Source organism: Bubalus bubalis, chromosome 16 (assembly GCF_019923935.1).
Source record: "Bubalus bubalis isolate 160015118507 breed Murrah chromosome 16, NDDB_SH_1, whole genome shotgun sequence".
Taxonomy (NCBI): domain Eukaryota; kingdom Metazoa; phylum Chordata; class Mammalia; order Artiodactyla; family Bovidae; genus Bubalus; species Bubalus bubalis.
Window position 1 is genome coordinate 23,815,591 of NC_059172.1, and position 26,980 is coordinate 23,842,570.

The following is a 26,980-nucleotide window of genomic DNA, read 5'->3' on the forward strand; positions in this document are numbered from 1 at the left end:
CTACGTGCTCTGCTGTCTGAATAAACCGAGTAATAAGTGTGCAGCGATGGATCATTAGCAGGATTCGAGAAGTAATCTGACTAGTCAATCACTGACCTTGAAGTACACGCATTACATACTGATTTGAGAGCGTAACAGCTAGCAGGAAGTTCGTACCTCATGGAACTCCTCACAGTTAACATATCACAGTAACTGAAATTTGAACTGTTGCTGTTAAGGAACTGGTTTATTTAACTGTATCAGTGCCATGGAAATTTATGGACACGGGAGTTGTACAAACAGAGAACTGCCTATACATTACTTTTTTACATTGACCCAGAAAGGCTCAAAGAGATGACTGCTGAGTAATAAAACAGTCCATCTAAATTTACATCAAATAATTTATCTTAAGGTACCCAAAAGGCAGTGTTAGTGCACACTGAGTACATATGTGTCATTTGGCAAAACCAACTTTAACATGTATCTTACAATAACAGAACTTTAGAAATACACAAAGGGTCACAATCGGACACCACAAATCATCCAGCATGTTTGTTATGAATTATTTCTCCTCCTTCGATTTCAATTTGCTCATATAGCCACTTTCGATCACAGCGGCATTCGGCACCACATTTGGTAGAACCGCAGGCAGGACAAGCATAGAAACAGCCTAAGCAGTCTTCATCGAGGCAGTCACAGAGGTCCATTCCACTGAAAATCAGGAGACCCTGGCTATCGTAGACCTTACTCTTTGCCGGGATCACTTGTCTGTAATACAAAACACAAGGCAAGTTATACACTTCATGCATATTTCATTTCTGAATATTTAGTTGACAACAGGGTAATAAAAAAAATGTAAGGGAGATAAAATGTTTTGGATTATAGATGAAACTTTGCCAAACTGATACATGGGTTACCTGACTCAAAGTTACTCTACAATTAACAGTTAACAAACTGCTTTTGAGAAGAAGGCCCTCTCTTGTAAAGGGTTGAAACATATCCAAAGGAATGCAGGCGAAATGTGTCCAAAAATAATAATATAGCTGCTAAAACTATTTATCCCTTACCAAAAAGAAAAGACTACGTAATAGTGATACATTTTATTAGCAACCAATCTCTTTACTGCTTTGTGAACACAGCTTTATTTTTATCACAGTATACCATCCAGCTGTTTTTTATATTGCAATTAATCTGTTTCTTGTTCTTTGACAGACTAGCAAATCTGGCCTCAAAGCACCTAATGACTCAATGGAAAACCTTCACAGATGGAATAATGGCCTGTGTAAAAAATAATTCTGGATGATTACACTAACATTGCTTTGTCAATTTGTATTTTAGAAATGCTCAATTTAAAAAATCATATTCTAAACAATTTAGCTTTGTTGTTCGTTCTATTAACTACACCAAAATTGTTTCTATTTTGCTGTGCTTAGAAGTTCAGTCATGTCTGTCTCTCTGTGACCCCATGGACTGCAGCCTGCCAGGCTCCTCAGTCAATGGGGATTCTCCAGCCAAGAATACTGGAGTGGGTTGCCATGCCCTCCTCCAGGGGATCTTCCCAACCCAGGGGTTGAACCCAGGACTCCTGCATTGCAGGCAGATTCTTTATCGTCTGAGCCACTAGGGAAGCATAAGTAATCCTTGCTTGAGGACATTCTATATACAAGGACTCTTTCTCTTAGAAAATGTGTCCTAAGTCATTCAGTCATGTCCAGCTCTTTTATCACCCCATGGACTACAGTCTGCCAGGCTCTGTCCATGGGATTCTCCACCCAAGAATACTGGAGTGGGTTGCCATGCCCTCCTCCAGATCTCCCCAACTCAAACCCGTGTCTCCTGTGGTTCCTGCACTGCAGGCAGATTCTTTACCACTGAACCACCGGGGAAGCCCATTTCTATTTTAGACATTAAAAAATAAAAAACAACCTTGCATTCTCATAAAATTTATGTTTTAGTTGCCACCTATAGAACAGAGACATACAACTGATGTATTAATGCTTTTCAAATAATTATTTTAGTTACAAGAAGTATAGTGTGCTTAAATTATTTTAATTACTGTGCCAAAAAGATTATATAAATTCACTTCATTGAGACTTTCTTAGAAACAAAAAAATTTTTAGAGTGGATCAGATCAGATCAGTCACTCAGTCGTGTCCGACTCTTTGCGACCCCATGAATCGCAGCACGCCAGGCCTCCCTGTCCATCGCCAACTCCCGGAGTTCACTGAGACTCATGTCCATCGAGTCCGTGATGCCATCCAGCCATCTCATCCTCTGTCGTCCCCTTCTCCTCCTGCCCCCAATCCCTCCCAGCATCAGGGTCTTTTCCAATGAATCAACTCTTTGCATGAGGTGGCCAAAGTACTGGAGTTTCAGCTTTAGCATCATTCCTTCCAAAGAAATCCCAGGGCTGATCTCCTTCAGAATGGACTGGTTGGATCTCCAAGGGAACACCTTAATTTTCTATGAGACCCTTGGGGGTTCTTACTAATTCCAGATTATAGAATTTAAACTATCTAACCAGAAAATTCAAAACTTGTAAGAGAAAGATAGGAAAACAATGCAGATGTGAGGCAAGTTAACATATGACTTAAACAACACATAGTGTACCTGTCTGAACCAGCTGTTGCATTTTTGGTAAGCCTTCTTTTTTCTCTTTTACCAGTTTCTGGAGCAAATTCAGTTTGCTTTCCTGGGTTTGCAAATTGTAATGACCTCAAAGCTTTAGCAGTTCTTCCCTGAATAAAAGTCAACAAATTATTAACTCAAATCTTAATATCAAACCATACACAGATACTTCACTTAACATTAATCCAAATTATTTCTTAGCCGGGAAGACAGTCTGGAACTTGCAAAAAAGAAAAAAGTTTTAGTGCCCAAATGTAACAAAATTTATACTGGGTCCTGGAACTATGCCTTTGAGGGGATAACAAAGGAAAAGCACTACATATAATTTAAAATTTTAATTATCTTTTAATTTGGTTTATTAATATAATAGAAAGGATAAAATTGAGAAAAATATGCCAGCAGCAAGAATTATAAATTGCTTATAAATAGAAAATTTGAGAAGTCCTCCTTTGACATACCAGTCCTTGTTCTACACCAGAAAGCTTTATGAAATCTTACACTGTTCTGATAATGGTTAAATAATCTAAATGTAGGCATGTGAATAAGGAAGATAGTTATAAGATATTTAATACTTACAATATAAAAATGTATACTTTTTGACAGTAGAGAGCCCTAAAATTAGCCTTGACCATAACAAGAATTCAGAGCTAGACGCAAAAGAAATTCACAAGCATCTTAAAAACCCATATAAGAATGGGATAGTGCCAAAGTCAAAAGAAGGCCGAAATAAGAAACAATTATTTCAAGTCACAAAGTTCCTTTTAGAGCAGCAGTTTTCAAGTCTCTGATAAAAAAGGGAATTCATTCTGCTGTATTTCAAACCCTTGCTGGCAGGCATAACCTACTGAGTTACTTCTGTATCAGAAAAAGAGCTAAGATTGTTAAGCTCTGGCAATGCCAGAATGTCTTAGCACTAGGAGTTGCTGCTTGAAAGTCTAGGGAATATTATATTATTCTTTCCCCAAGCCAACACTCTTTACCATACAATCCGGGTTTACACAAATATTTAGAAAACATCATCTATTTTTACCTCCCCAACTTTATATTCACTGCATTCAAGTCCATCCCTTGATATTCTAGTGGAATTGGTTCCACTATCAGTTCTGGATACCAAAATGCTAGGCTGCTGCTCGAGTCCCAGAGTTGGCCCTCGCGTCTTTGGATTCAACCAACCACAGATTGTAATAGTACTGTATTGACTGAAAGAAGTCCACATATAAGTGGACCTGCACAGTTCAAACCTGTGTTGTTTAAAGGCCAACTGTAATAAAGTGATATAAATGACTTCTTTATAATTAAATAAAACCCTACATTGTATAAGTAATGGAGAAAAAATTGACTCTACATACATCTGAGTCCGGTTTTCTTTTCTGCCGGTCTTCAGAATCAACATCCACACTTCCATTGATTATCTGTGTACATTTTGGACAAAGCTTCCAACCAGGTACAAGCTGTCTTCCAAATTTTGCACTCAGAAAAGTGGCATCATCTAAATCAATTACATGTAAATTTTTTTTGGCTAGTTTTTTGTGTATGTTAAATGGGTCACAACATGACTTCTGCAAATCCTCAAATCTGTCGATGTAAACTTTTGCATGATGGAAGCAAATTGTATTGTTCCCAGAAAGTGTCATTCCAGTTCTCAACTGAAGTAGAAGCATGTCATTTGATGACAATTCTTGCAAAGTCTTGAAACCTGTATGACGAGTATAATATGTTTTATGGCACTCATTTGTGGTCCGAAGCTGGACTCCAACTGAACATGGATCCATCATGCTTGATTCTAGTAAATTTCCTGATTTTCACCTAGAGATCACTCTCTAGCAGATCACCCTAGAGAAAACATTAAAGAGAGTCAGATTTGTGCTGCAAAAATTTTATCTGGGAAGCTGAAAAAGCATTTGAGAAAATTCAAGGCCTGCATAATAAAAAGAAAACTCTTAGCAAGCAAGGAACAGAAAGACATTTACCAAAAGCCTATAAAAACATAAGAAAGCAATCATGGCAAGTGTGACTATAGTAAATATGTCAACTCTACAGGAATAAATTCAGTATGATTCTAAACAAAATTTCACCAGGTATTCCACAAATCCCCCACCACCCAGAATTTAGGAAGCTGGTCTATGGAAGAGTAAAGGTTCAAGAAGGCCAAGATAATCTTGAAGGAAATCAAAATAACAAATTTATTTACTATAAAGCTATTATCATTAGAACAATGTGTGGGATCTCTCAGGTATCACTGTTAGGGAAGAATTATTTACTATTAGATAAAATACAGGATGCTCAGTTAAATTTTAATTTTAGATAATGCATAAACAATTTAAATTATATCACAAATATTGCTAAAAAGTCATTTATTGCTTCTCTGAAGTTAAAATTTAACTGGGTTTCCTCCTATGTTTTATTTGCTAAACTTGGCAGCCTCATTTACCGTGCCTTCCCCCTCCCCATCTTCCAGTACGTAGAGATCTTTCTTTGGTGCCAGTTCCACATTATCTCCCATCTCTTCTGTGCTGCTAAAAGAAAGCTGAACTACCAACGAACAAATTACAGGACCTTCTCAGTTAAAAATTAAAGTGCCCCATCTGAAAGAAGACAAGACCAGTTGCAGTACAAAAAGTATTTTTCACACTGCTTAAAGCTCAATGGCATACTGGAACCATTCACTTGAGTGAAACTGTCATGATAAAAGTGTACACACCTGAATCAAAGCAGTTTTACATTCAAACATTGCTTTAAAAAATGAAAAAGGAAAAGGTTAGCTCAAGAAGCACAAAATTTCAAGCAGTGATTTCAGTGGCTGCTGCCTGCTTTCTAACACCTACCCCCTCTGGTTACTCCTCCCCTGTAGTAACCCTTCTCTTCCCCTCCCTCAGGCTAAGATTCCACTCCGAGTTCTCAGAATGTGTTTCCAGGCAACCCTTTCTTTTGCTCACTTAGGCCTGTGCTCTGGCAATGTCACTCACAATTAGTATTTTTTTTTTCCTTCAAGTGGTAGTCTAGTAGCCTCATGTTGCCCTATTCACTTGCTACTGCTACTGCTAAGTCACTTCAGTCGTGTCCGACTCCGTGCGACCCCAGAGAGGGCAGCCCACCAGGTTCCCCTGTCCCTGGGATTCTCCAGGCAAGAACACTGGAGTGGGTTGCCATTTCCTTCTCCAATGCATGAAAGTGAAAAGTGAAAGTGAAGTTGCTCAGTCGTGTCTGACTCTTCGCAACCCCACAGACTGCAGCCCACCAGGCTCCTCCACCCATGGGATTTTCCAGGCAAGAGTACTGGAGTGGGGTGCCATCACCTTGTCCTCACTTGCAGCATGGTGCTATGTTTGCCAAGGCTTCCCAGGTGGCACGAGTGGTAAAGAACCTGCCCACCAATACAGTAGACATAAGAGAAGTGGGTTCCATCCCTGGGTTGGGATGATCCCCTGGAAGAGTGCATGGCAACCCACTCAGTATTCTTACCTGGAGAATCCCGTGGACAGAGGAGCCTGTCGGGCTACCACCCATAGGGTGGCAAAGAGTCAGACACGACTGAAGCGAATGAGCACAACACAGCACAATGTCTTCCTTAAATACATTACTATTTATTGTCCATGAACTAGTACTAGCATCAGCAGGGAACTTATTAGAAAAGAGAGATCTCAGTAAGGTCCATGCGCTCAGTGAATTAGAATCGCATTCAAAAAATAAATCCCCAGATGATACGTAAGCACATTACAGTTTGAAAGGTACTACTGTAGATGATTCAATTAACAGAACATTCACTAAGCATCTTCTATATTTACAGAATACACCAAAAAAGAATAAGAAACACATACAGACACGCACTTGCCTTCTAGGAAGTCTGATACTTAAGGGAAGATTATTTGAGAGGGGGAGAGGGAGCTGTAAATTTCATAAACTAGATTTGGAGAAAAATACCTGGCTTCAGTGGAAAACTGCACTGTTGAGAGCACAACCTTCAGGTTGTCACATTCTGATTATATGAGAGCTCTGCGTCTTTCACTGCCTTTGAGCTATTTTACACCTGACAACTGTATGTAACTAACAGCAATGCAGAACAATTCTTGTCCATATTCTGGTAAATTCTGTTAGAGGTACAACTGACTCCCCTGGCCCACTGTGGAAGAAGACAGTTTTGCCTCTACTTGCTCATTTATTTCAATATTCCTGATCAATAACTGTGTCCGTCCTATCATTTGAACTGGTTGTAACATCTTAGCAGTCCCCTTGTTAATAAGGAGAATAAAAGCCAGGCACGACTGACCGCATACCAGTGTCACAGCCACAATTTTACTTCCTCCCTCTTTCTTTTAATGGAAAATACATTAAACATAGGAAAGTTTAATTTGCTCCAGCCAAGTCACTTGGACCAGCACAATATCTAGTATTTCTCACAGAAGGAAAAAAAAAAAAAAAAAAAAACCAGCTTCTTATGGGACTGGAATGTAAACCATATACCAAATAAGCCCTAAACGTGTTCATTTAGACCTGATTAATTTAGATTGGTTTTCCACCCTCCCATCCCTACCCTTCTTTCAGGAAAATTTCACTAAGGTACAAGTGAGATCAGTCTGTAAGTACTTTCAAACTACACTGCGTGATGTAGGATTATTAATTCCTGAATGTCAATGAGTATCCTAAGGCCTTTCTATATAAATGTTCCAATGAACTTTATTTGTACATTTAATTATTTTCCACTTCAAATAGAAAAATGCCTTTTAACAAGTTAAATTTTACCTGAGACCTGTACGCCTGGTTCTTGAACAGGCTTGCCTAAAGAAACCCTCCTACTCTCTGTATGGCTTCTGTAAGACTCAAGAACATCCCATTGTTTACCTACGACCAGAACAAAGGACCTCCAAATCCCCATTGTCTCATTTATAATTTGTGAGTAATTAGCTGAACGGATTGCTGAAATAATCAACTGGAACAAAATTGGAAAAATATAGCTAACCATATTTTAAGTTTCTCTCCTTCCTCTAGGCCCCTGAACTTTGGTATAACCTCAGCCAGAGCCAGCAAAGAATCCCTCCAGAGAAAAAGCTGGCCTCAGGCTAAAACAATCTGGGATCTACAATCAGACCAAGCAGTTCTGTTCCAAGCACTGTTTACTCCTCCCCTGAGAAGCTGGTAAATCTTTTGGTCAGAGAATTCTTTCCACTGCAATAATCTCTTTTCCCCTCTGGCAATAATGCTTTCAATAACGTCTCTCCCTACTAACTCCGGATTTTATTATTTGACCCTTTCTTTTAAAAGTTCTGCATTCTCAATTTTCTCTTGCTTTAGAATTGCCAATACTTTCCCTCAGTAACTAAACAGTATGTTTTGTGATTCTAAGATTAACTTTCAATATTTTTATAGCACTCCCAGAAGAGTGGAGAGAGAAAGAAGTAAATATAGATTTGTTAGACTTCATTCTTCTATACCTGAGGTAGTAAACACAAGTACTGGATATTTGCTCCTCATATGATGTGAACACTGACAGCTCAGGGAATACGCCTTTTTAAAAAACTGAGGTATTGACACAACATTATATTAGTTTCAGATGAAACAATGCAGTATTTGTACATATTGCAAAATGATCAACACAGTAAGTTCAGTTAATATCTGTCACCACAGTTACAAATTTCTCTCTCTTTGATGAGAACTTTTGAAGTTTACTCCCTCAGCAACTTTTAAATATGCAGTACAGAATTATTAATTAGTCATCAAGCTGGATGTCACATCCCCACTACTTATTTACAGCTGGAGTCTGTACCTTTTGACCCCCTTTGCCCACCCTGACTCTTCGCAATGGCAATTTCCAATCTGTTCTTTTAATCTACCAGTTTGGTTTTTAAACTTAAATTATCTTTCCTAGATCCCTTGAAGTGAGTTTTAAGCATTTTCCCTTGCTATCCATTACCGACTCTAAGGTAGGCAGGTTAGGTGCACTGAGGAAGTGGCCTCAAACAAGGCCACAATGCTAGCAGGTTCCCTAATCCCATGAGCTCTAGGACCTGATCACAGGCCTCCTACGGCCGTTAAAGCAGCACCATCACAATCAGCAGTGCCATTAACATAGAGAGGACGTGGGAAATAATTAGGGAACTCGTTTTTTTCTTCCCCGAACTATAGGGGAGATATGACAATATGTTCTAATGTGCCAAGTTCCCTCATACAGCCTGTGCTTTGTTACCACTCTTCAGGTTAGTAGGAAAAAATCACAGTAAGAGGAACTTAAACCAAACAAAAAACTTAAATGTATTTTTAGGTCAACTTTTAAGAATCTTTCCCTTTCATGAAAAATGTCTTTTTTCAGTATAGGGACAATTTATAAGGCATTTTCCCATTTACCTTTTATTTAATAAAATAATAATAATAATTCCATTCACCCCTCCTAAGCAAATCAGCAGCTTCAGGCCTGGGTGTGTGCACACCCTAGAGTGCACACACACGTCGTGCCTCTTGCAACTGTCAGCTTTTTGTGCCCATTATCCTCAAATACTACCTATAGGACATGTGAATGGGTACCAAGAGAAGGGTTAAATGGCTAAGTGAAATAGTCTTAAATCTCAAGACCCAGGCACCATAAAGTAAACTTCAGACAATAACACAGTCCACAGTATCCAGTCAAAGATGACAGTGTAGAAGACCCTGAACTTCTCTCTTCACATGAACATGCTGAATTTGTACCTACATACAGATCAATTCCTGCTGAAGAAATACTGAGGGCTGCAGAGCAAGTCATAGAGGGATCACACAGGATGGGTAAAAGAGACACAGACATGGTTCAACGGGAAACCCATCCCCAACAAGGGTCTTCAGCAGGGAGGAATATCATTGAGGAGCCTGTACACAGACTTGCCCATCCTGGGACAGAGCAAAAAAGCAGCTGTTTAAAGGGCACCTACACTATCATGAAGGGAATCCATTTACTAACCCTAAAGAGCCTGCCAAATGATCAGAGAACTTCTGAAACTGTAGCTGCAGTCTAAGGTACCAGGGAGAGATGCGGGTTTGATCCCTGGGTCAGGAAGATCCCCTGGAAGAGGGCATGGCAACCCACTCCAGTGTTTTTGCGTGCAGTATCCTACGGACAGAGGAGCCTGGCGGGCTACAGTTCACAGGGCTGCAGAGTCCGACACGACTGAAGTGACTTAGCAAACACGCTTGTGAATTTATATGTATATATATGTGCACACATACGTTATTATTATATGTCAATATATATGAACCTATGGTAACCACAAACCTACAACAGATACACAAAAAACAGAAATACAAAAGTAACACTGAAAAAATAAATCATCAAACCACTAGGGGAGAGACCAAGAGAAGAACTACAAAAACAACCAGAAACAATCAACAAAACGGCAATAGGTACATGGAAAAGGTCAGTTTTCATTCCAATCCCTAAAAAAGGCAATGCCAAAGAATGTTCAAACTGTCACACAATTGTACTCATCTCACACGCTAGCAAAGTAATGCTCAAAATTCTACAAGCCAGGATTCAACAACACATGAACCCTGAACTTCCAGATTTCGAGCTGGTTTTAGAAAAGGCAGAGGAACCAGAGATCAAATTGCCAACATTCGCTGGATCATCGAAAAAGCAAGAGAGTTCCACAAAAACATCTATTTCTGCTTTACTGATTATGCCAAAGCCTTTGACTGTGTGGATCACAATAAACTGTGGAAAATTCTTCAAGAGATGGGAATACCAGAGCACATGACCTGCCTCCTCAGAAATCTGTATGCAGGTCAGGAAGCAACAGTTAGAACTGGACACGGAATAACAGACTGGTTCCAAATAGGAAAAGGAGTGCGTCAAGGCTGTATATTGTCACCCTGCTTATTTAACTTCTATGCAGAGTACATCATGAGAAACGCTGGGCTAGAGGAAGCACAAGCTGGAATCAAGATTGCTCAGAGAAACAGCAATAACCTCAGATATGCAGATGACACCACCCTTATGGCAGAAAGTGAAGAAGAACTGAAGAGCCTCTTGATGAAAGTGAAAGAAAAGAGTGAAAAAGTTGGCTTAAGGCTCAACATTCAGAAAACGAAGATCATGGCATCTGGTCCCATCACTTCATGGTAAACAGATGGGAAAACTGTGAGAGACTTTATTTTCTTGGGCTCCAAAATCACTGCAGATGGTACCTGCAGCCATGAAATTAAAAGATGCTTCCTCCTTAGAAGGAAAGTTATGACCAACCTAGAAAACATATTAAAAAGTAGAGACATTACTTTGTTAACAAAGGTCCGTCTAGTCAAGGCTATGGTTTTTCCAGTAGTCATGTATGGATGTGAGAGTTGGACTATAAATAAAGCTGAGCGCCAAAGAATTGATGCTTTTGAAGTGTGGTGTTGGGGAAGATTCTTGAGATTCCCTTGGACTGCAAAGAGATACAACCAGTCCATCCTAAAGGAGATCAGTCCTGAGTGTTCATTGGAAGAACTGATGCTGAAGCTGCAACTCCAAAACTTTGGCCACCTAATTCGAAGAACTGACTCATTTGAAAAGACCTTGATGCTGGGAAAGATTGAAGGAGGGAGGAGAAGGTGACGACAGAGGATGAGATGGTTGGATGGCATCACTGACTCAATAGACATGAGTATGGTAAACTCTGGGAGTTGGTGATGGACACGGAGGCCTGCTGTGCTGCAGTTCATGGGGTCACAAAGCATTGGACTCGACTGAGTGACTGAACTGCACTGCACTGAACACACATACCTATCAATAATCACTTTAAATGTAAGGAGATTAAATGAGCCATGTGGGGTGACTGGATTAAAATAATAAGTCCCATCTATATCCTGCACAATAATGTTCCCCTGGTGGCTCAGGTGGTAAAGATTCTGCCTATAATGTGAGAGACCCAGGTTCAACCCATGGGTCTGGAAGATCCCCTTAAGGAAATGGCAACCCACTCCAGGATTCTTGTCTGGGAAATCCCATGGACAAAGGAGACTGGCAGACTACAGTCCAAGGGGTCACAAAAAGTTGGAGACGACTAACACTTTATTTCAAGAACGACTAAGACTTTGATATACTGCACAGTGTTCATATTGGGAACAACTAAGCAAACCTTTCAGGTCTCCAAACTCCATTTGTGATCTGTCTCTATTCCTAGGGTCCTTAAAGGTCAAAGAGAACAGAATACCTCGAATTCAACAACTGAGGGATGGTTTACAGACCAAGACCAATGAGTAAAGCTCTCTTTATTTTACCTGAATTCTGGATGTGGTCAAAACTTTCAAGCACTACTAACTACTCCTGGAGATGAACAGTACTTTAATTTTTTAACAGTACTTCAGTTTTTTTAAACAGATTAATTAACAGTACTTAATACCACTTACAATACTATGGAGAAGGAAATGGCAACCTACTCCAGTATTCTTGCCTGGGAAATCCCATGAACAGAGGAGCCTGGCAGGCTACAGTCCATGGGGTTGCGTAAGAGTCAGACAAGACTTAGGGACTGAACAACCACCACAATTAACTTACTACTCAATACAGATGTTGAGTAAGTGACTGTGACCTTGAATTGTGAGCTAATGAGTAGAAAACACTCACCTCTTCCTAGAAAACAAAAGTCTGGACACTTAGCATGGCATTATTTGTTCAAACACCACACACTGCAGGTCAAACTACACTACCTGACAATTTCTGTTACATTTTAAGTCTTCATATTGGGGCTTCCCTGGTGGCTCAGCTGGTAAACAATCCTCCTGCAATGCAGGAGACCTGGGTTCCATCCCTGGGTTGGGAAGATCCCCGGAAGAAGGCGGACAAGATTGCAGGACTCTCACTTTCACTGTTCTCTATGTTCAGAAAGCCAGGCAATGCTAATTAATCCTTCAAGACAGTGTCCCCATATTCACCTTTCTGGCATGCCTTACCCAAATTCTATTGTTACAGATCCTTTTTCCTCTGTTTGAAACTTTGCCTCTATTACTTCTCAGCTGTTGGAAGACAGGAGCTATATGGTGTTATTTTCTATATCACTTAAGTAAAAAGAAGGAAGTTCAGGGACCTCCCTTTTTATAGCACTCATCACTGGCTTTCTTTTTTCCTGTTAGTTTTTTCCATTATATACTAAGCTCCATGAGGGCCAGGAATCATCTGGGTCCTGTTAGAGCTGTAGTTTCTTTCGAATGAATCCATGTTCCTCAAACTGCCAGAATCTCACACGGAGAAGGCTGAATCGCCCCCAAATCAGTATAACCAGATGCTCAGGATCCTGCAACTATCCCTACCTCAATCCTGTGGTCAGAAGCACAGTGAGGGCATTCCTCCCACACACCCTTCCCTAGGGGCTTCTTCTCATTGGAGCAGTTAAAAGTCCTTAACACTTTCTTTGTTGAGTTAGTCACATACAGACTCTTTTGTGACCCTGTGGACTGTAGCTCAACAGACTCCTCTGTCTATGGGATTTTCCAGGCAAGACTACTGGAGTGGGTTGCCATTTTCTTCTCCAAGGGATCCTTCCAACCCAGAGACCAACCTGCATCTCCTGCATTCACGGGCGGTTTCTACCACTGAGCCATCTGCCAAGCAACAGTTTCTTTAGCCTGATTAGAATCCCAGCCTCCTTCCTTCCAAAAACTGAGCCTGGGAATACCTACTCCACTATCACGCAACTTAAAAGTTTTATCTTTTATATTTTTCAATAAATGATTCCCCTCTGGGAAACTAAAACATTTTAGGAATGACAAAGTATGGGAAGTCTTGCTAAGAACAAGATTGTAAAGGTAAAAGTATTGTTTTAAAAAGTGAAAGTCCCTCAGTCGTCTCAGACTCTCTGCGACCCCATTGAGTATACAGCCCATAGAATTCTCCAAGCCAGAATATTGGAGTGGGTAGCCTTTCCCTTTTCCAGGGGATCTTCCCAACCAGGGATCCAATCGGGGTTTCCCGCATTGCTGGAGGATTCTTTACTAGCTGAGCCACAAGGGAAGCCGAAGAATACTGGAGTGGGTAGCCTATCCCTTCTCCAGGGGATCTTCCCGACCCAGGAATCGAACCGGGGTCTCCTGCATTGCATGCATAACTACCCTACTTTTCACCAGCTGTTTGAGAATGTTGTAAGCCACCAGATACAGCGTATGAGTCCCTATTATGTTCATGCTACCGGGACGGAGAAAAGAATACTATTCGACCTCCAGCTAGGACTAGAAAGGTTCTGATTTAAAAAATAAAACCCAAAGAGCAGACAGACAAGCAGTGGATGGGGTTCTAAGCCACAAAAGCTCTCCTCTAAATAAGACAAACCTTAAGTCAAAATTAGGAGGGCTCCAGGTCTCCCCAAGAGAGGCGACAACCCGCGGAGTCGACAGGAACCGTGCTTGACTTCGACACAAGGGGCCGCAGATCGACCGGAGGGAGAGGGGGTCGCTGCAGGGCCGCAGGCCGCGGAAGGCCTCAAGAACGCAGCTGAAAATTCCCCTCATGTGTCCAACGTGCTCCCCCTCCTCTGCTCTGGGACCCTCCCTCTGCCGGCCCCAGCCCCCCTCCCACCCAGGAACGTGTCTCCACGCCCCAGACCCTCCCCTCTATCCCCTGTTTACCTTTAGCTCGAGCTCTCCACCGACCCAGTGCGCACCGCAACCGACGCCTCTGAGAGTGGCCTGGGTACGCGCTTTTCAACACTTCCAGGAGTTTACCACCGAGAGAACGGCGAGGGAGGCTAGAGAGGCTCAGCGCTACCATAAAGAGAGGCCCGAAAGAAGTCTAGAGGGGAACAGAGCTTGGCGGCCTCCGGGGCGGAAAGGGCGGGGCGGCATGAATTGGCGAATGATTCAAGGTGAGGCAATAGTTGCTTCAGATGCTGACGGAATTTTTTTTTTTTTCCCTTTGACATTAGGGAATTGTGCCTAGGGTCACCTTTACCAAGATGCAAGTTCCGCTAACTTGAGTTGTGTTCGCGAGTTTCTACGTCTGTGCGTGATGCAGAATCTTTGCACCTCAAGCCTCCTAATCCCTGAAGAAGTGAATGAATTCAAAACACCTTAAGAATGCCCTCTGTCTGAGGTCTCCCATTTTATGATTTACTTAATTCAAGCGAAATATATTCCAAAATGCATCCCCTTTGTTATAAACTATAAGAATGTGTATACTCACTGGCTCAGTCGTGTCCGACTCTTTGTGACCCGGTAAACTGTGGCCTGCTGGCCCCTCTGTCCATGGGATTCTTCAGGCGAGGATACTGGAGTGGGTTCCCATTTCTCCTCCAGGGGCTTTTCCTGAACGAAGGATCGAACCCTTGTTCCTTCTGTCTCTTTACCAGTAGCGCCACCTGGGAATCCCATTATAAACTATGAGAATAGCTGTTTATTACTTCGAGTGAAATAGGAGGCCTCCCAGGCGGCGCTAATGGTAAAGAACCCGCCTACTAATGCAGGAGACATAAAAGATGCGGGTTCGATCCCTGAGTTAGGAAGATCGCCTGGAAAAGGCATGGCAACCCGCTCAAGTGTTCTTGCCTGGAGAATCCCATCGACAGAGGAGTCTGGCGGGGTACGGTCAGTTGGGTCGGAAAGGGTTGGACACGACTGAAGGGAGGAAGCATGCACGCACAAAGTGTAGGAACCAGGAAGACACTTGCAAATTTTCTGAGGAGAACAAAAAGCGTTGTCTTTCTTGTATCCTTATTGTCTGTACCAATTAGGAGCTCATTAATTTTTAAAGCCTGGCTTGGAGAATTTGGAGCATTACTTTGCTAGCGTGTGAGATGAGTGCAATTATGAGGTAGTTTGAACATTTCTTTGGCATTGCTTTCCTTTGGGATTGGAATGAAAACTGACCTTTTCCAGTCCTGTGGCCACTGCTGAGTTTTCCAAATGTGCTGGCATATTGAGTGCAGCACTTTCACAGCATCATCTTTCAGGATTTGAAATAGCTCAACTGGAATTCCATCACCTCCACTAGCTTTGTTCGTAGTGATGCTTTCTAAGGCCCACTTGACTTCACATTCCAGCATGTCTGGCTCTAGGTGAGTGATCACACCATTGTGGTTATCTGGGTCATGATGATCTTTTTTTGTATAGTTCTTCTGTGTATTCTTGCCACCTCTTCTTAATATCTTCTGCTTCTGTTAGGTCCATACCATCTCTGTTCTTTATTGAGCCCATCTTTGCATGAAATGTTCCCTTGGTATCTCTAATTTTCTTGAAGAGATCTCTAGTCTTTCCCATCCTATTGTTTTCCTCTATTTCTTGGCATTGATCACTGAAGACTGATGCTGAAACTGAAACTCCAATACTTTGGCCACCTGATGGGAAGAACTGACTCATTGGAAGAGACAATGATGCTGGAAAAGATTGAAGGCGGGAGGAGGAGACGACAGAGGATGAGATGGTTGGATGGCATCACCAACTCGATGGACATGAGTTTGAGTAAGCTCCGAGTTTTGGTGATGGACAGGGAAGCCTGGCCTGCTGCAGCCCATGTGGTTGCAGAGAGTTGAGCGACTGAACTGAAGTGAATTTTTAAAGCAGATTTATTCACCTGGAATTTTTGATGGCCTTCCATCTCTTAGCTGAAGGGGCTAAGCCTTCAAATATTTTCAGGTAGGGGTAGGAGGACCCCCGTCCCACCCTGCCCTGCCCCACTAACCAGCCTATAAGGCAAACGTGGAGAAAGAGAGAGCAAGGCAGTCAGGCAGAGAAAGATTTATTATAGGAAGAAAGAAGAAAGAGACTGGCCTTAGAGAAAAACCAGTGCCCTCTTTTTAAAGCCAACACTTCTTATACCCTATTGATGGGAAATTGTGCCCAGAGGGAGGGGGCCTCAGTTCATCTTTAGCCAGCAGCTGGGGTCTTGTGGTCATGTAGTTGAAGGAGTCTCACTGTCGGGGTCGTCAGGTAGTCTTGAGGAACTGGTACCAGCAGGGGAAAACAGGATATTGCCATACGGGAGAAACAGAATGCCCACCAGGGCAATGTGGCCACTATGACTTTATTCCTTGTTTGTCAGGTCACTACAATGGGCCATATTTTAACTATTCGCTATGAGCCCCTTGTGAACCCTAACACAGCCGAGTGAAAAACTGGGTCAGGGAAATAAGAGCCACCAAAGCCAAAATGTTCTTGATTGTTGTTCTAGTTTCTAAGTCTTGTCCCACTCTTTGGTGACCCCATGAACTCTAGCCCACCAGGCTCCTCTGTCCATGGGATTATCCCAGCAAGAATACTGGAGTGGGTTGCCATTTCCTTCTCCAGGAGATTTTCTGGATCCAGGGATGAAACCCTTAGCTCCTGCCACATGTCCTGTATTACAGGCAGATTTTTTTTTTTTTTTACTACTCAGCCACCAGGGAACACCTACTGTTGGTTGTTTTCTGCAGTGAATCTATTGTTCTTCCTAACACCTCCTTAGTTTTCTGAATTTGAGCTTCAAGCCAACTTTTTCACTCTCCTCTTTCACTTTCATCAAGAGGCTTTTGAGTTCCTCTTCACTTTCCGCCATAAGGGTGGTGTCATCTGCATATCTGAGGTTATTGATATTTCTCCCGGCAATCTTGATTCCAGCTTGTGCTTCTTCCAGCCCAGCATTTCTCATGATGTACTCTGCATAGAAGTTAAATAAGCAGGGTGACAATATACAGCCTTGACAAACTCCTTTTCCTATTTGGAACCAGTCTGTTGTTCCAAGTCCAGTTCTAACTGTTGCTTCCTGACCTGCATACAGATTTCTCAAGAGGCAGGTCAGGTGGTCTGGTATTCCCATCTCTTGAAGAATTTTCCACAGTTTATTGTGATCCACACAGTCAAAGGCTTTGGCATAGTCAATAAAGCAGAAGTCGATGTTTTTGTGGAACTCTCTTGCTTTTTTGATGATCCAGCGGATGTTGGCAATTTGATCTCTGGTTCCTCTGCCTTTTCTAAAACCAGCTTGAACATCTGGAAGTTCACAGTTCATGTATTGATGAAGCCTGGGTGTTCATTGGAGGCACTGATGCTGAATCTGAAACTCCAATACTTTGGCCACCTCATGTGAAGAGTTGACTCATTGGAAAAGGCCCTGATGCTGGGAGGGATTGGGGGCAGGAGGAGAAGGGGACGACAGAGGATGAGATGGCTAGATGGCATCACCGACTCCGTGGACATGAGTTTGAGTAAGCTCTGGGAGTTGGTGATGGACAGGGAGGCCTAGCGTGCTACAATTCATGGGGTTGCAAAGAGTTGGACATGACTGAGCAACTGAACTGAACTGAACTGAACACTTCCTTACTGCTTTGAAGCTAAGCAGGATTTTGCCACTCCCGGATTTACACCAATCTTGGAAACTAAGAATGGGAGAAAGGCAAGAACAATGGGTAACCTCCTCAACTGTGTCTGTAGGTCAGTAGTTCTTTTAGTAGTTACTTTGCTAAGTAACTTAGCACTTTGCTAAGTTATAATGAGAAAAAAAGGATGAAATTTTATTCCTGTTCTCAAAGAGCTCATACGCTAATGAGACAGAAGGATAAATAGCTAACACCACAACTGTAGAAACAAAAGGATATCAAGAGGATAAAATGAGAGGTTCTAAAGCAAGAGTATTCTGGAAGGAGATTAAAGCCTGAATTAAATATCCAGCGAAAAGCAAGGAGAAAGATTTGGGGTAAATTGACACACTTAGACTATGGTGCAGGCAAGTGGAAGGGCAGCGTCAGCTGAGTTATGAGTTATACAGTGTTCATGTGTTTGCCACATCAGCCTTTGCCACTGATGATATGCTTATGAGGACTGGGGTTAAGGTTACAGCAAGGAGGCCCACAGGTGGAAAGTCCTCTGGGGGTAATGGCACATACCTGCTCTGTTTGTTGTTTAGTTGCTTAGTCATGTCTGACTCTTTGCAACCCTATGGACTTAGCCTGCCAGGTTCCTCTCTCTGTCCATGGGATTTCCCAGGTGAAAATACTGCTGTGGGTTGTTATTTCCTTCTGCAGGGGTCTTCTTGACCCAGGGATCAAACCCACGTCTGCTGCATTGGCAGGCAGATCTTTACTACTGAGCGACCAGGGAAGCCCAGTAGCAGTGGATACTGTGACTAAACATGGCATAAGATCATGAATGTAAAATTCATAGCAGTGTGCACCACGGTAAAAAACTGCTGCTCTAATGACACTTTCATTAATGGAAATAGAACCTAAGTTGGTTCATTTTGCTAATTACTATCAATTCTGAAAAGAACTAGTGGGAAGAAACTAAGCTGCTAGATTATCTGTGCATATGGTTTGCCGTGTGCTTTGCATTCTCTAGGCTTCAGGTTCATAGTGGATCACATCCAGGTAACTCTGGGGTTAACCCACTTCTACCGTGTGTGCTGTCTTGGATAGATGAAGGGAAACATGCTTGGTCACAACCAGAGCTTACTAATTAGCCTGAGGAGCAGACGTGTTTTATTTGCATTTCTTGGATAGCACATGTATGAGACCATACTAAGTGTTGCCTGTGGATGCCTGATTTAGGGGTGACATAGCTGTCATCCTAGAGATGGCATAATTATTCATATCTTTGTTTTTCCATTCCTATTTGACTGTAAATGACGCTCTGTTCCATATTTTTTATTTATTTTAACTTTGGTATGCCTTATAGTTTACTAACTTACTATGTATATTTAACACAATTCTGTCTGTGTTTCACAAAGTACATGCTTACTCATATTCTATATATAAAACATTCTAGGAGTTTTGCTTTTATCTTTTAAAATGCTAGTGTACTTAACACTTCTGACTAACACTTTTTCTAACTTTCATCCATCTTTCAGACAACTGCAAGGAATTCAGTATAGCTGGGGGTAGGAAGCTGGTGAAGTAAGTAGAGGAAAGATAATACCATTTTTAAGCCACATTAGAGATAACTGGAGAAGGCAATGGCGCCCCACTCCAGTACTCTTGTCTGGAAAATCCCATGGGCGGAGGAGCCTGGTAGGCTGCAGTCCATGGGGTCGCAAAGAGTTGGATATGACTGAGCGACTTCCCTTTCACTTTTCACTTTCATGCATTGGAGAAGGAAATGGCAACCCACTCCAGTGTTCTTGCCTGGAGAATCCCAGGGACCTGGAGCCCGGTGGGCTGCCGTCTATAGGGTCGCACAGAGTCGGACACGACTGAAGTGACTTAGCAGCAGAGATAACTAGTGGCACCCCACTCCAGTACTCTTGCCTGGAAAATCCCATGGACGGAGGAGCCTGGTGGGCGGCAGTCCATGGGGTCACTAAGAGTCAGACACGACTGAGCGACTTCACTTTCACTCTTTACTTTCATGCATTGGAGAAGGAAATGGCAACCCACTCCAGTGTTCTTGCCTGGAGAATCCCAGGGACAGGGGAGCCTGGTGGGCTGCTGTCTCTGGGGTTGCACAGAGTCGGACATGACTGAAGGGACTTAGCAGCAGCAGCAGCAGCAGAGATAACTAGATTTTATCCTGGAGAAAACTAAAACTGTAAGGATTGTGTATTGTCCTGGGTGGGGCTTCCTTGGTGACTCAGACAGTAAGGAATCTGCCTGCAGTGGAGACCTGGGTTCAGTCCATGGGTTGGGAAGATTCCCTAGAGAAGGGAATTGCTATCCACTCCAGTTTCTTGCCTAAAGAACTCCATGGACAGAGGAGGGCTACAGTCCATGGGGTCACAAAGAATCAGGCACAAATGAATAACTAATGGGTTCACTTCTTCACTTCACCATCCTGGGTGGGAGGTTCAGGTGGGATCTCTTGCTCTAATACAGGTGATTAATAGTAAGGACATCGATTAACTAAGGCAATGGCTCTGTGGAGTGAGAGGTGATTCCTTTGCCTTTAAGACATTTGGTAATGTCTGGAGACATTTTTGGTTATTCCAGCTAGAGGGTGCTATTGATAATCTAGTGGGGTGAGGACATGGAAACTGATAAACACCCTACAGTGCACAATAAAACCCATCACAGCAAAGAACCTGGCTCAAAATTGCAGTGTTGCCAAGATTGAAAAACCTTGAACTAAGGGAATTAAGAAAGTGTAGAAAGGATAGAAGTTAAGCAAGCAGATTTGGTTGGGTTTTGTAACAGATATGAATGTATATGTGAGGAGGAAGGTAGTATGTGAAAAGAACCACACATTAGGGAAAACATGAAGCATTAATATGAAATGGGTCCCAAATTTGGGGTGAGATGACCTAGCACCCCAAACGAGATTATGGAATATGAACAAGGATGGAGTCTTAGTCATTATTTTCCTCCTCCTCCTCTTCTCCTTTTGTAAGCTTTCATATTGAATTTTGACATGTTAGACAGGAATACACAAGTCATAGCTTGATGAATTTTTATATCTGAATAACCACTACCCAGGTCAAGAAATTCCACTATCCCAGAAGATTTTTTTATGCCCCCACCCCTAGTTGTTGTCATATGTTACCAAAGGAAATAAGCATTCCAAAACTTCTTTTACCACAGACTAGTTTTGCCTGTTTTTGGAATTGTACCGAATGTATGCTTTTGTGTCTGTCTTCCATGATACAACATTATATCCATCCCTATTGTGTGTAGCAGTAGTTCTTTGTCATTGTTGAATCATATTTCTGTTACATGAAGGTTAGAAACTTATTTTATCCATTTCATGGTGGATATACATTGGATTGATCTTATCTGTGGCTTTTACAAATGATGCTGCCGTGCACTTTCTGTCTTTTGGTATGCATATATTCTGCACTTTGCATGAACATGTGTAGTGGACATATAGTGAAAAGTGGAATTGTTGGATCATAGGCAGTGTGTATGTTCAGTCTGAGTGGATACTGCCCAAGAGTTTTGAAAGGTTGTTGCTGAACCACACAAAGACTCCGGGATTCTTGGCCTCCGGAGGAGAGGAATTCAATCCAGGGCCAGAGACGAGGCTTGATAGCTCAGAGCTTTTGTGTAATAAAGTTTTATTAAAGTATAAAGGAGATAGAGAAAGCTTCTGACATACGCATCAGAAGGGGGCAGAAAGAGTACCCCCTTGCTAGTGTTAGCAATGGAGTGGTATACTCTCCAATGAATCCAAAGAATGTCTGGAGGTTGTAAAGACCTCACCAGACCTACTCCCATAATTTACATTTTAAGATAACAGGATTAGCCAGAAAATTTAATCCAGACACTGTCCTCAGGCAGGATACATTATTGTTATATAATCCTTGTAAAGACCAGACCTACTCCCATAATTTACATTTTAAGATAACAGGATTAGCCAGAAGTTTTAATCCAGAGGCTGTTCTCAGGCAGGATACATTATTGTTAAATGATCCTAAGGAATGTAGAGGAAAAAAAGTTTGTCCTTTCTTCCTCCTTGAGAATTCCAGACCCCTCTCTCCTTGGGGACCCCTAGACTTCTTATCAACCTGCCTAGGAAATGACTCTCTCAGTTTCCAAAGTGGTTGCATCAATTTATACTCCTTCCAGCTCCATATTACACTTATAAACATGTTCCTAGCACTTGGGATTATCAGTTTTTATTGTGGTTTTTCATTTTAGTTATTCTGGAAGCTGCATATGTACTTTTTTTTAATACTAAGTTGGGGCTTCCCTGATGGCTCAGTGGGTAAAGAATCCACCTGAAATGCAGAAGATGTGGGTTCAATCCCTGGATCAGGAGATCCCCTGAAGAAGGAAATGGCAATCCATTCCAGTATTCTTGCCTGGAAAATCCCATGGACAGAGGAACATGGCGGGCTATAGTCCATGGGGTCAAAAAGAGTCAGACACGACTGAGCACAAGGACTGGTGTGGGGGTGGGGGACACTAAATTGTTTCAGTGTTCCACTTGGGGCTCAAGACAACTCTCGATGGATCCTAGAATTAGATGCCTTTAAATCCTAGATCAGCCACTTATTAGTGGCATAACCTATGGAAGTCACTATAGTAACTTAAACTTCAACTTCTCATTTGTAAAATAGGGATAATATCATCTGCCTTATATGGTTGTGGGAAATAAAAAAAATATATATATATATATATATATATATATATATATATAAACTTCCCTGGTGGCTCAGATGGTAAAGTGTCTGCCTACAATGTGGGAGACCTGGGTTCAATCCCTGGGTCGGGAAGATCTCCTGGAGAAGGGAATGGCAACCCAATCTAGTATTCTTGCTGGTCAGGAGAGGTGGCTGTGAGGAGATAGCTCTCGTCCAAGATAAGGAGCAGGGGCTGCGCTTTGCTGGAGCAGCCATGAAGAGATACCCCACATCCAAGGTAAGAGAAACCCAAGTAAGACGGTAGGTGTTGCAAGGGGGCATCAGAGGGCAGACACACTGAAACCATAATCACAGAAAACTAGTCAATCTAATCACACGGACCACAGCCTTGTCTAACTCAGTGAAACTAAGCCATGCCGTGTGGGGCCACCCAAGATGGGCAGGTCATGGTGGAGAAGTTCGACAGAATGTGGTCCACTGGAGAAGGGAATGGCAAACCACTTCAGTATTCTTGCCTTGAGAACCCCATGAACAGTGTGAAAAGGCAAAATGATAGGATACTGAAAGGGGAACTCCCTGGGTCAGTAGGTGCCCAATATGCTACTGGAGATCAGTGGAGAAATAACTCCAGAAAGAATGAAGGGATGGAGCCAAAGCAAAAACAATGCCAAGTTGTGGATATGACCAGTGATAGAAGCAAGGTTCAGTGCTGTAAAGAGCAATATTGCATAGGAACCTGTAATGTCAGATACATGATTCAAGGCAAATTGGAAGTGGTCAAACAGGAGATGGCAAGAGTGAACGTCAACATTCTAGGAATCAGTGAACTAAAATGGACTGGAATGGGTGAATTTAACTCAGATGACCATTATATCTACTACTGTGGGCAGGAATCCCTTAGAAGAAATGCAGTAGCCATCATGGTCAACAAAAGAGTCCGAAATGCAGTACTTGGATGCAATCTCAAAAATGACACAATGATCTCTGTTCGTTTCCAAGGCAAACCATTCAATATCACTGTAATCCAAGCCTATGCCCTAACCAGTAACACTGAAGACGCTGAAGTTGAACGGTTCTATGAAGACCTACAAGACCTTTTAGAACTAACACCCAAAAAAGATGTCCTTTTCATTATAGGGGACTGGAATGCAAAAGTAGGTAGTCAAGAAACACCTGGAGTAACAGGCAAATCTGGCCTTGGAGTACAGAATGAAGCAGGGCAAAGGCTAATAGACTTTTGCCAAGAGAATGCACTGGTCATAGCAAACACCCTCTTCCAACAACACAAGAGAAGACTCTACACATGGACATCACCAGATGGTCAACACAGAAATCAGATTGATTATATTCTTTGCAGCCAAAGATAGAGAAGCTCTATACAGTCAGCAAAAACAAGACTGGAAGCTGACTGTGGCTCAGATCATGAACTTATTGCCAAATTCAGACTTAAATTGAAGAAAATGGGGAAAACCAGTAGACCATTCAGGTATGACCTAAATCAAATTCCTTATGATTATACAGTGGAAGTGAGAAATAGATTTAAGGGCCTAGATCTGATAGAGAGAGTGCCTGATGAACTATGGACGGAGGTTTGTGACACTGTACAGGAGACAGGGATCAAGACCGTCCCCATGGAAAAGAAATGCAAAAAAGCAAAATGACTAAGGACGGCTTACAAATAGCTGTGAAAAGAACAGAGGCAAAAAGCAGAGGAGAAAAGGAAAGATACAAGCATCTGAATACAGAGTTCCAAAGAATAGCAAGGAGAGATAAGAAAGCCTTCCTCAGTGATCAGTGCTGGCTTAAAGCTCAACATTCAGAAAACTAAGATCATGGCATCTGGTCCCATCACTTCAATGCAAATAGGTGGGGAAACAGTGGAAACAGTGTCAGACTTTATTTTTCTGGGCTCCAAAATCACTGCAGATGGTGATTGCTGCCAGGAAACCTAAAGACTCTTACTCCTTGGAAGGAAAGTTATGACTAACCTACATAGCATATTGAAAAGCAGAGATATTACTTTGTCAACAAAGGTCTGTCTAGTCAAGGCTATGGTTTTTCCAGTAGTCATGTATGGATGTGACAGTTGGACTATGAAGAAAGATGAGTGCTGAAGAATTGATGCTTTTGAAGTGTGGTGTTGGAGAAGACTCTTGAGAGTCCCTTGGACTGCAAGGAGATCCAACCAGTCCATCCTAAAGGAGATCAGTCCTGGGTGTTCATTGGAAGGACTGATGCTGAAGCGGAAACTCCAATACTTTGGCCACCTCATGCAAAGAGTTGACTCATTGGAAAAGACTCTGATGCTGGTAGGGATTGGGGGCAGGGAAGAAGGGGATGAGATGGCTGGATGGCATCACTGACTCGATGGACGTGAGTTTGAATGAACTCCAGGAGTTGGTGATGGACAGGGAGGCCTGGCGTGCTGCAATTCATGGGGTCGCAAAGAGTTGGACATGACTGAGCGACTGAACTGAACTGAAGCCATAAAGATATGGCTTAACCATAAAGATATGGTTGACCTTTAACTTGATTGATTAAAAGTGACTTTTTTGTAAGGACAGGAGCCAACCAAAAATGTACAGATGAATACTGATAAAGATATAGAACTGCTACAATCCCTGCCTTTTTGGACTCTTTACCCCCTCTCAGTGTCTATGGTGAGAGCTTTGTTCAGTTCCGTTCTGTCGCTCAGTCGTGTCCGACTCTTTGGGACCCCATGAATCGCAGCATGCCAGGCCTCCCTGTCCATCACCAACTCCCTGAGTTCACCCAAACTCATGTCCTTTGAAAGCTTTGTACTTTCCTTCTATTTAATAAATCCTATTCCATTGTTCCCATGAGTGTTTTCTTGTTCATCATGCAGAAGCTGGGCTGGATGAAGCACAAACCAGAATCAAGATTCCCTGGAGAAATATCAATAACCTCAGATATGCAGATGACACCACCCTTATGGCAGAAAGTGAAAAGGAACTGAAGAGCCTCTTGATGAAAGTGAAGAAGAGAGTGAAAAAGCTGGCTTAACACAACATTCAAAAAACAAAGATCATGGCATTCAGTCCCATTACTTCATGGCAAATAAATGGGAAAACAATGGAAACAGTGAGGGACTTTATTTTTTGGGGGCTCCAAAATCACTGCAGATGGTGACTGCAGCTATGAAATTAAAAGATGCTTGCTACTTGGAAGAAAAGCTATGACCAACCTAGAGAGCATATTAAAAAGCAGAGGCATTACTTTGCTGACAAATGTCTGTCTAGTCCAAGCTATGGTTTTGCAATAGTCACATATGCATATAAGAATTTGACCATAAAGGAAGCTGAGCACCAAAGAATTGATGCTTTTGAACTGTGGTGTTGGGGAAGACTCTTGAAAGTCCCTTGGACTGCAAGGAGATCCAACCAGTCCATCCTAAAGGAAATCAGTCCTGAATATTCATTGAAAGGACAAATGCTGAAGCTGAAAACTCCAATACTTTGGCCACCTGATGTAAAGAGCGGACTCATTTGAAAAGATCCTTATGCAGGGAAAGATGAAGGCAGAAGGAGAAGGGGACAACAGAGGATGAGATGGTTGGATGGCATCACTGACTCAATGGACATGAGTTTGAGTAAACTCCGGGAGTTAGTGATGGACAGGGAGACCTGGCATGCTGCAGTCCATGGGATCGCGAAGAGTTGGACACAACTGAGCGACTGAACTGGATAATTATGTTTGCTACTATTTCTGAACTGCCAATTATGTTGTATATGGAAGCACTGGAATGATCAGTCCACACATGTTCTCTCATTCATGATATGCTATGTTTTAGTCTTAAAAGATGGATGTTAAACAGAGAACTAGAGGTGTTATTTGATATTAGGTCTCCTGACTTCTCTGTCACCACTTTGTACTCTTCTTCCTTGAAACAATATTTGAGTTAACTGATAAAAAGAAATGTGACTTAGGGAATTCAACTAATGACTGGACAGTAGAACAGATTGAAAGTGCATTTTTAGCTGCTTCTGATTTTTCTCATTTCAAGCAAAGATTTCAGACTGTTGTGGGGGTGGCGTGGGGAAGGAAATACAGATCTGTTCACAGCTGCTACTCAAAATTCTAGCCATATATCCAGGAGAGAATTTGCCTCAAATTAAAACCCTAGGGCTTTTCATTGCCATCATAATCATTAATATATCAATTAAGATTCATTTGGGTATCCACAGTGTGTTTGGCACTACATCAAGAAAAGAAGCTGATGGTGACAGGAAAGGTTTCAACCATTTTGCTTATGTCTGAGAATGACTCAAATGATGTAAAGAAAAAGCAGAAATTATTAAAATTTTGTAATTCAACAGCACTTAAAATCATAAGATATTAGAACAAGAAAAATCCAACAGAACTCAGAACAAACAAACAAAAAAAGATCCAACCGTTCTGTAGCACAGCTTCTTCATTTAGAAGTTGATGAAACTGAGTTCCAGA

The 26,980-nt window shown here is 42.0% G+C and overlaps 1 protein-coding gene across 1 annotated transcript; it reads right to left on the bottom strand.

Annotated features, from left to right (window-relative positions):
* Positions 1-207: 207 nt before the first annotated feature.
* On the bottom strand, positions 208-14,322 carry LOC102405750 (ADP ribosylation factor like GTPase 14 effector protein). The gene is made up of 4 exons (XM_006060830.3): positions 14,167-14,322; positions 3,957-4,440; positions 2,590-2,717; positions 208-747 (listed from the first exon to the last, which is right to left on the bottom strand). Exons 2-4 carry the CDS (start codon positions 4,380-4,382, stop codon positions 519-521), a joined length of 783 nt encoding a protein of 260 aa, XP_006060892.1. The 5' UTR covers positions 4,383-4,440; positions 14,167-14,322; the 3' UTR covers positions 208-518.
* Positions 14,323-26,980: the final 12,658 nt, after the last annotated feature.

Coding starts and splice junctions, on each gene's coding strand:
- LOC102405750 (XM_006060830.3), bottom strand. CDS start 4,382: ATGATGGATCCATGTTCAGTTGGAGTCCAGCTTCGGACCACAAATGAG. Junction 2,718..3,956: donor AAAGAAAACCGGACTCAGAT/GTATGTAGAGTC, acceptor ACTTTTATTCAG/GGAAGAACTGCTAAAGCTTT. Junction 748..2,589: donor GCAACAGCTGGTTCAGACAG/GTACACTATGTG, acceptor TTTGTATTACAG/ACAAGTGATCCCGGCAAAGA.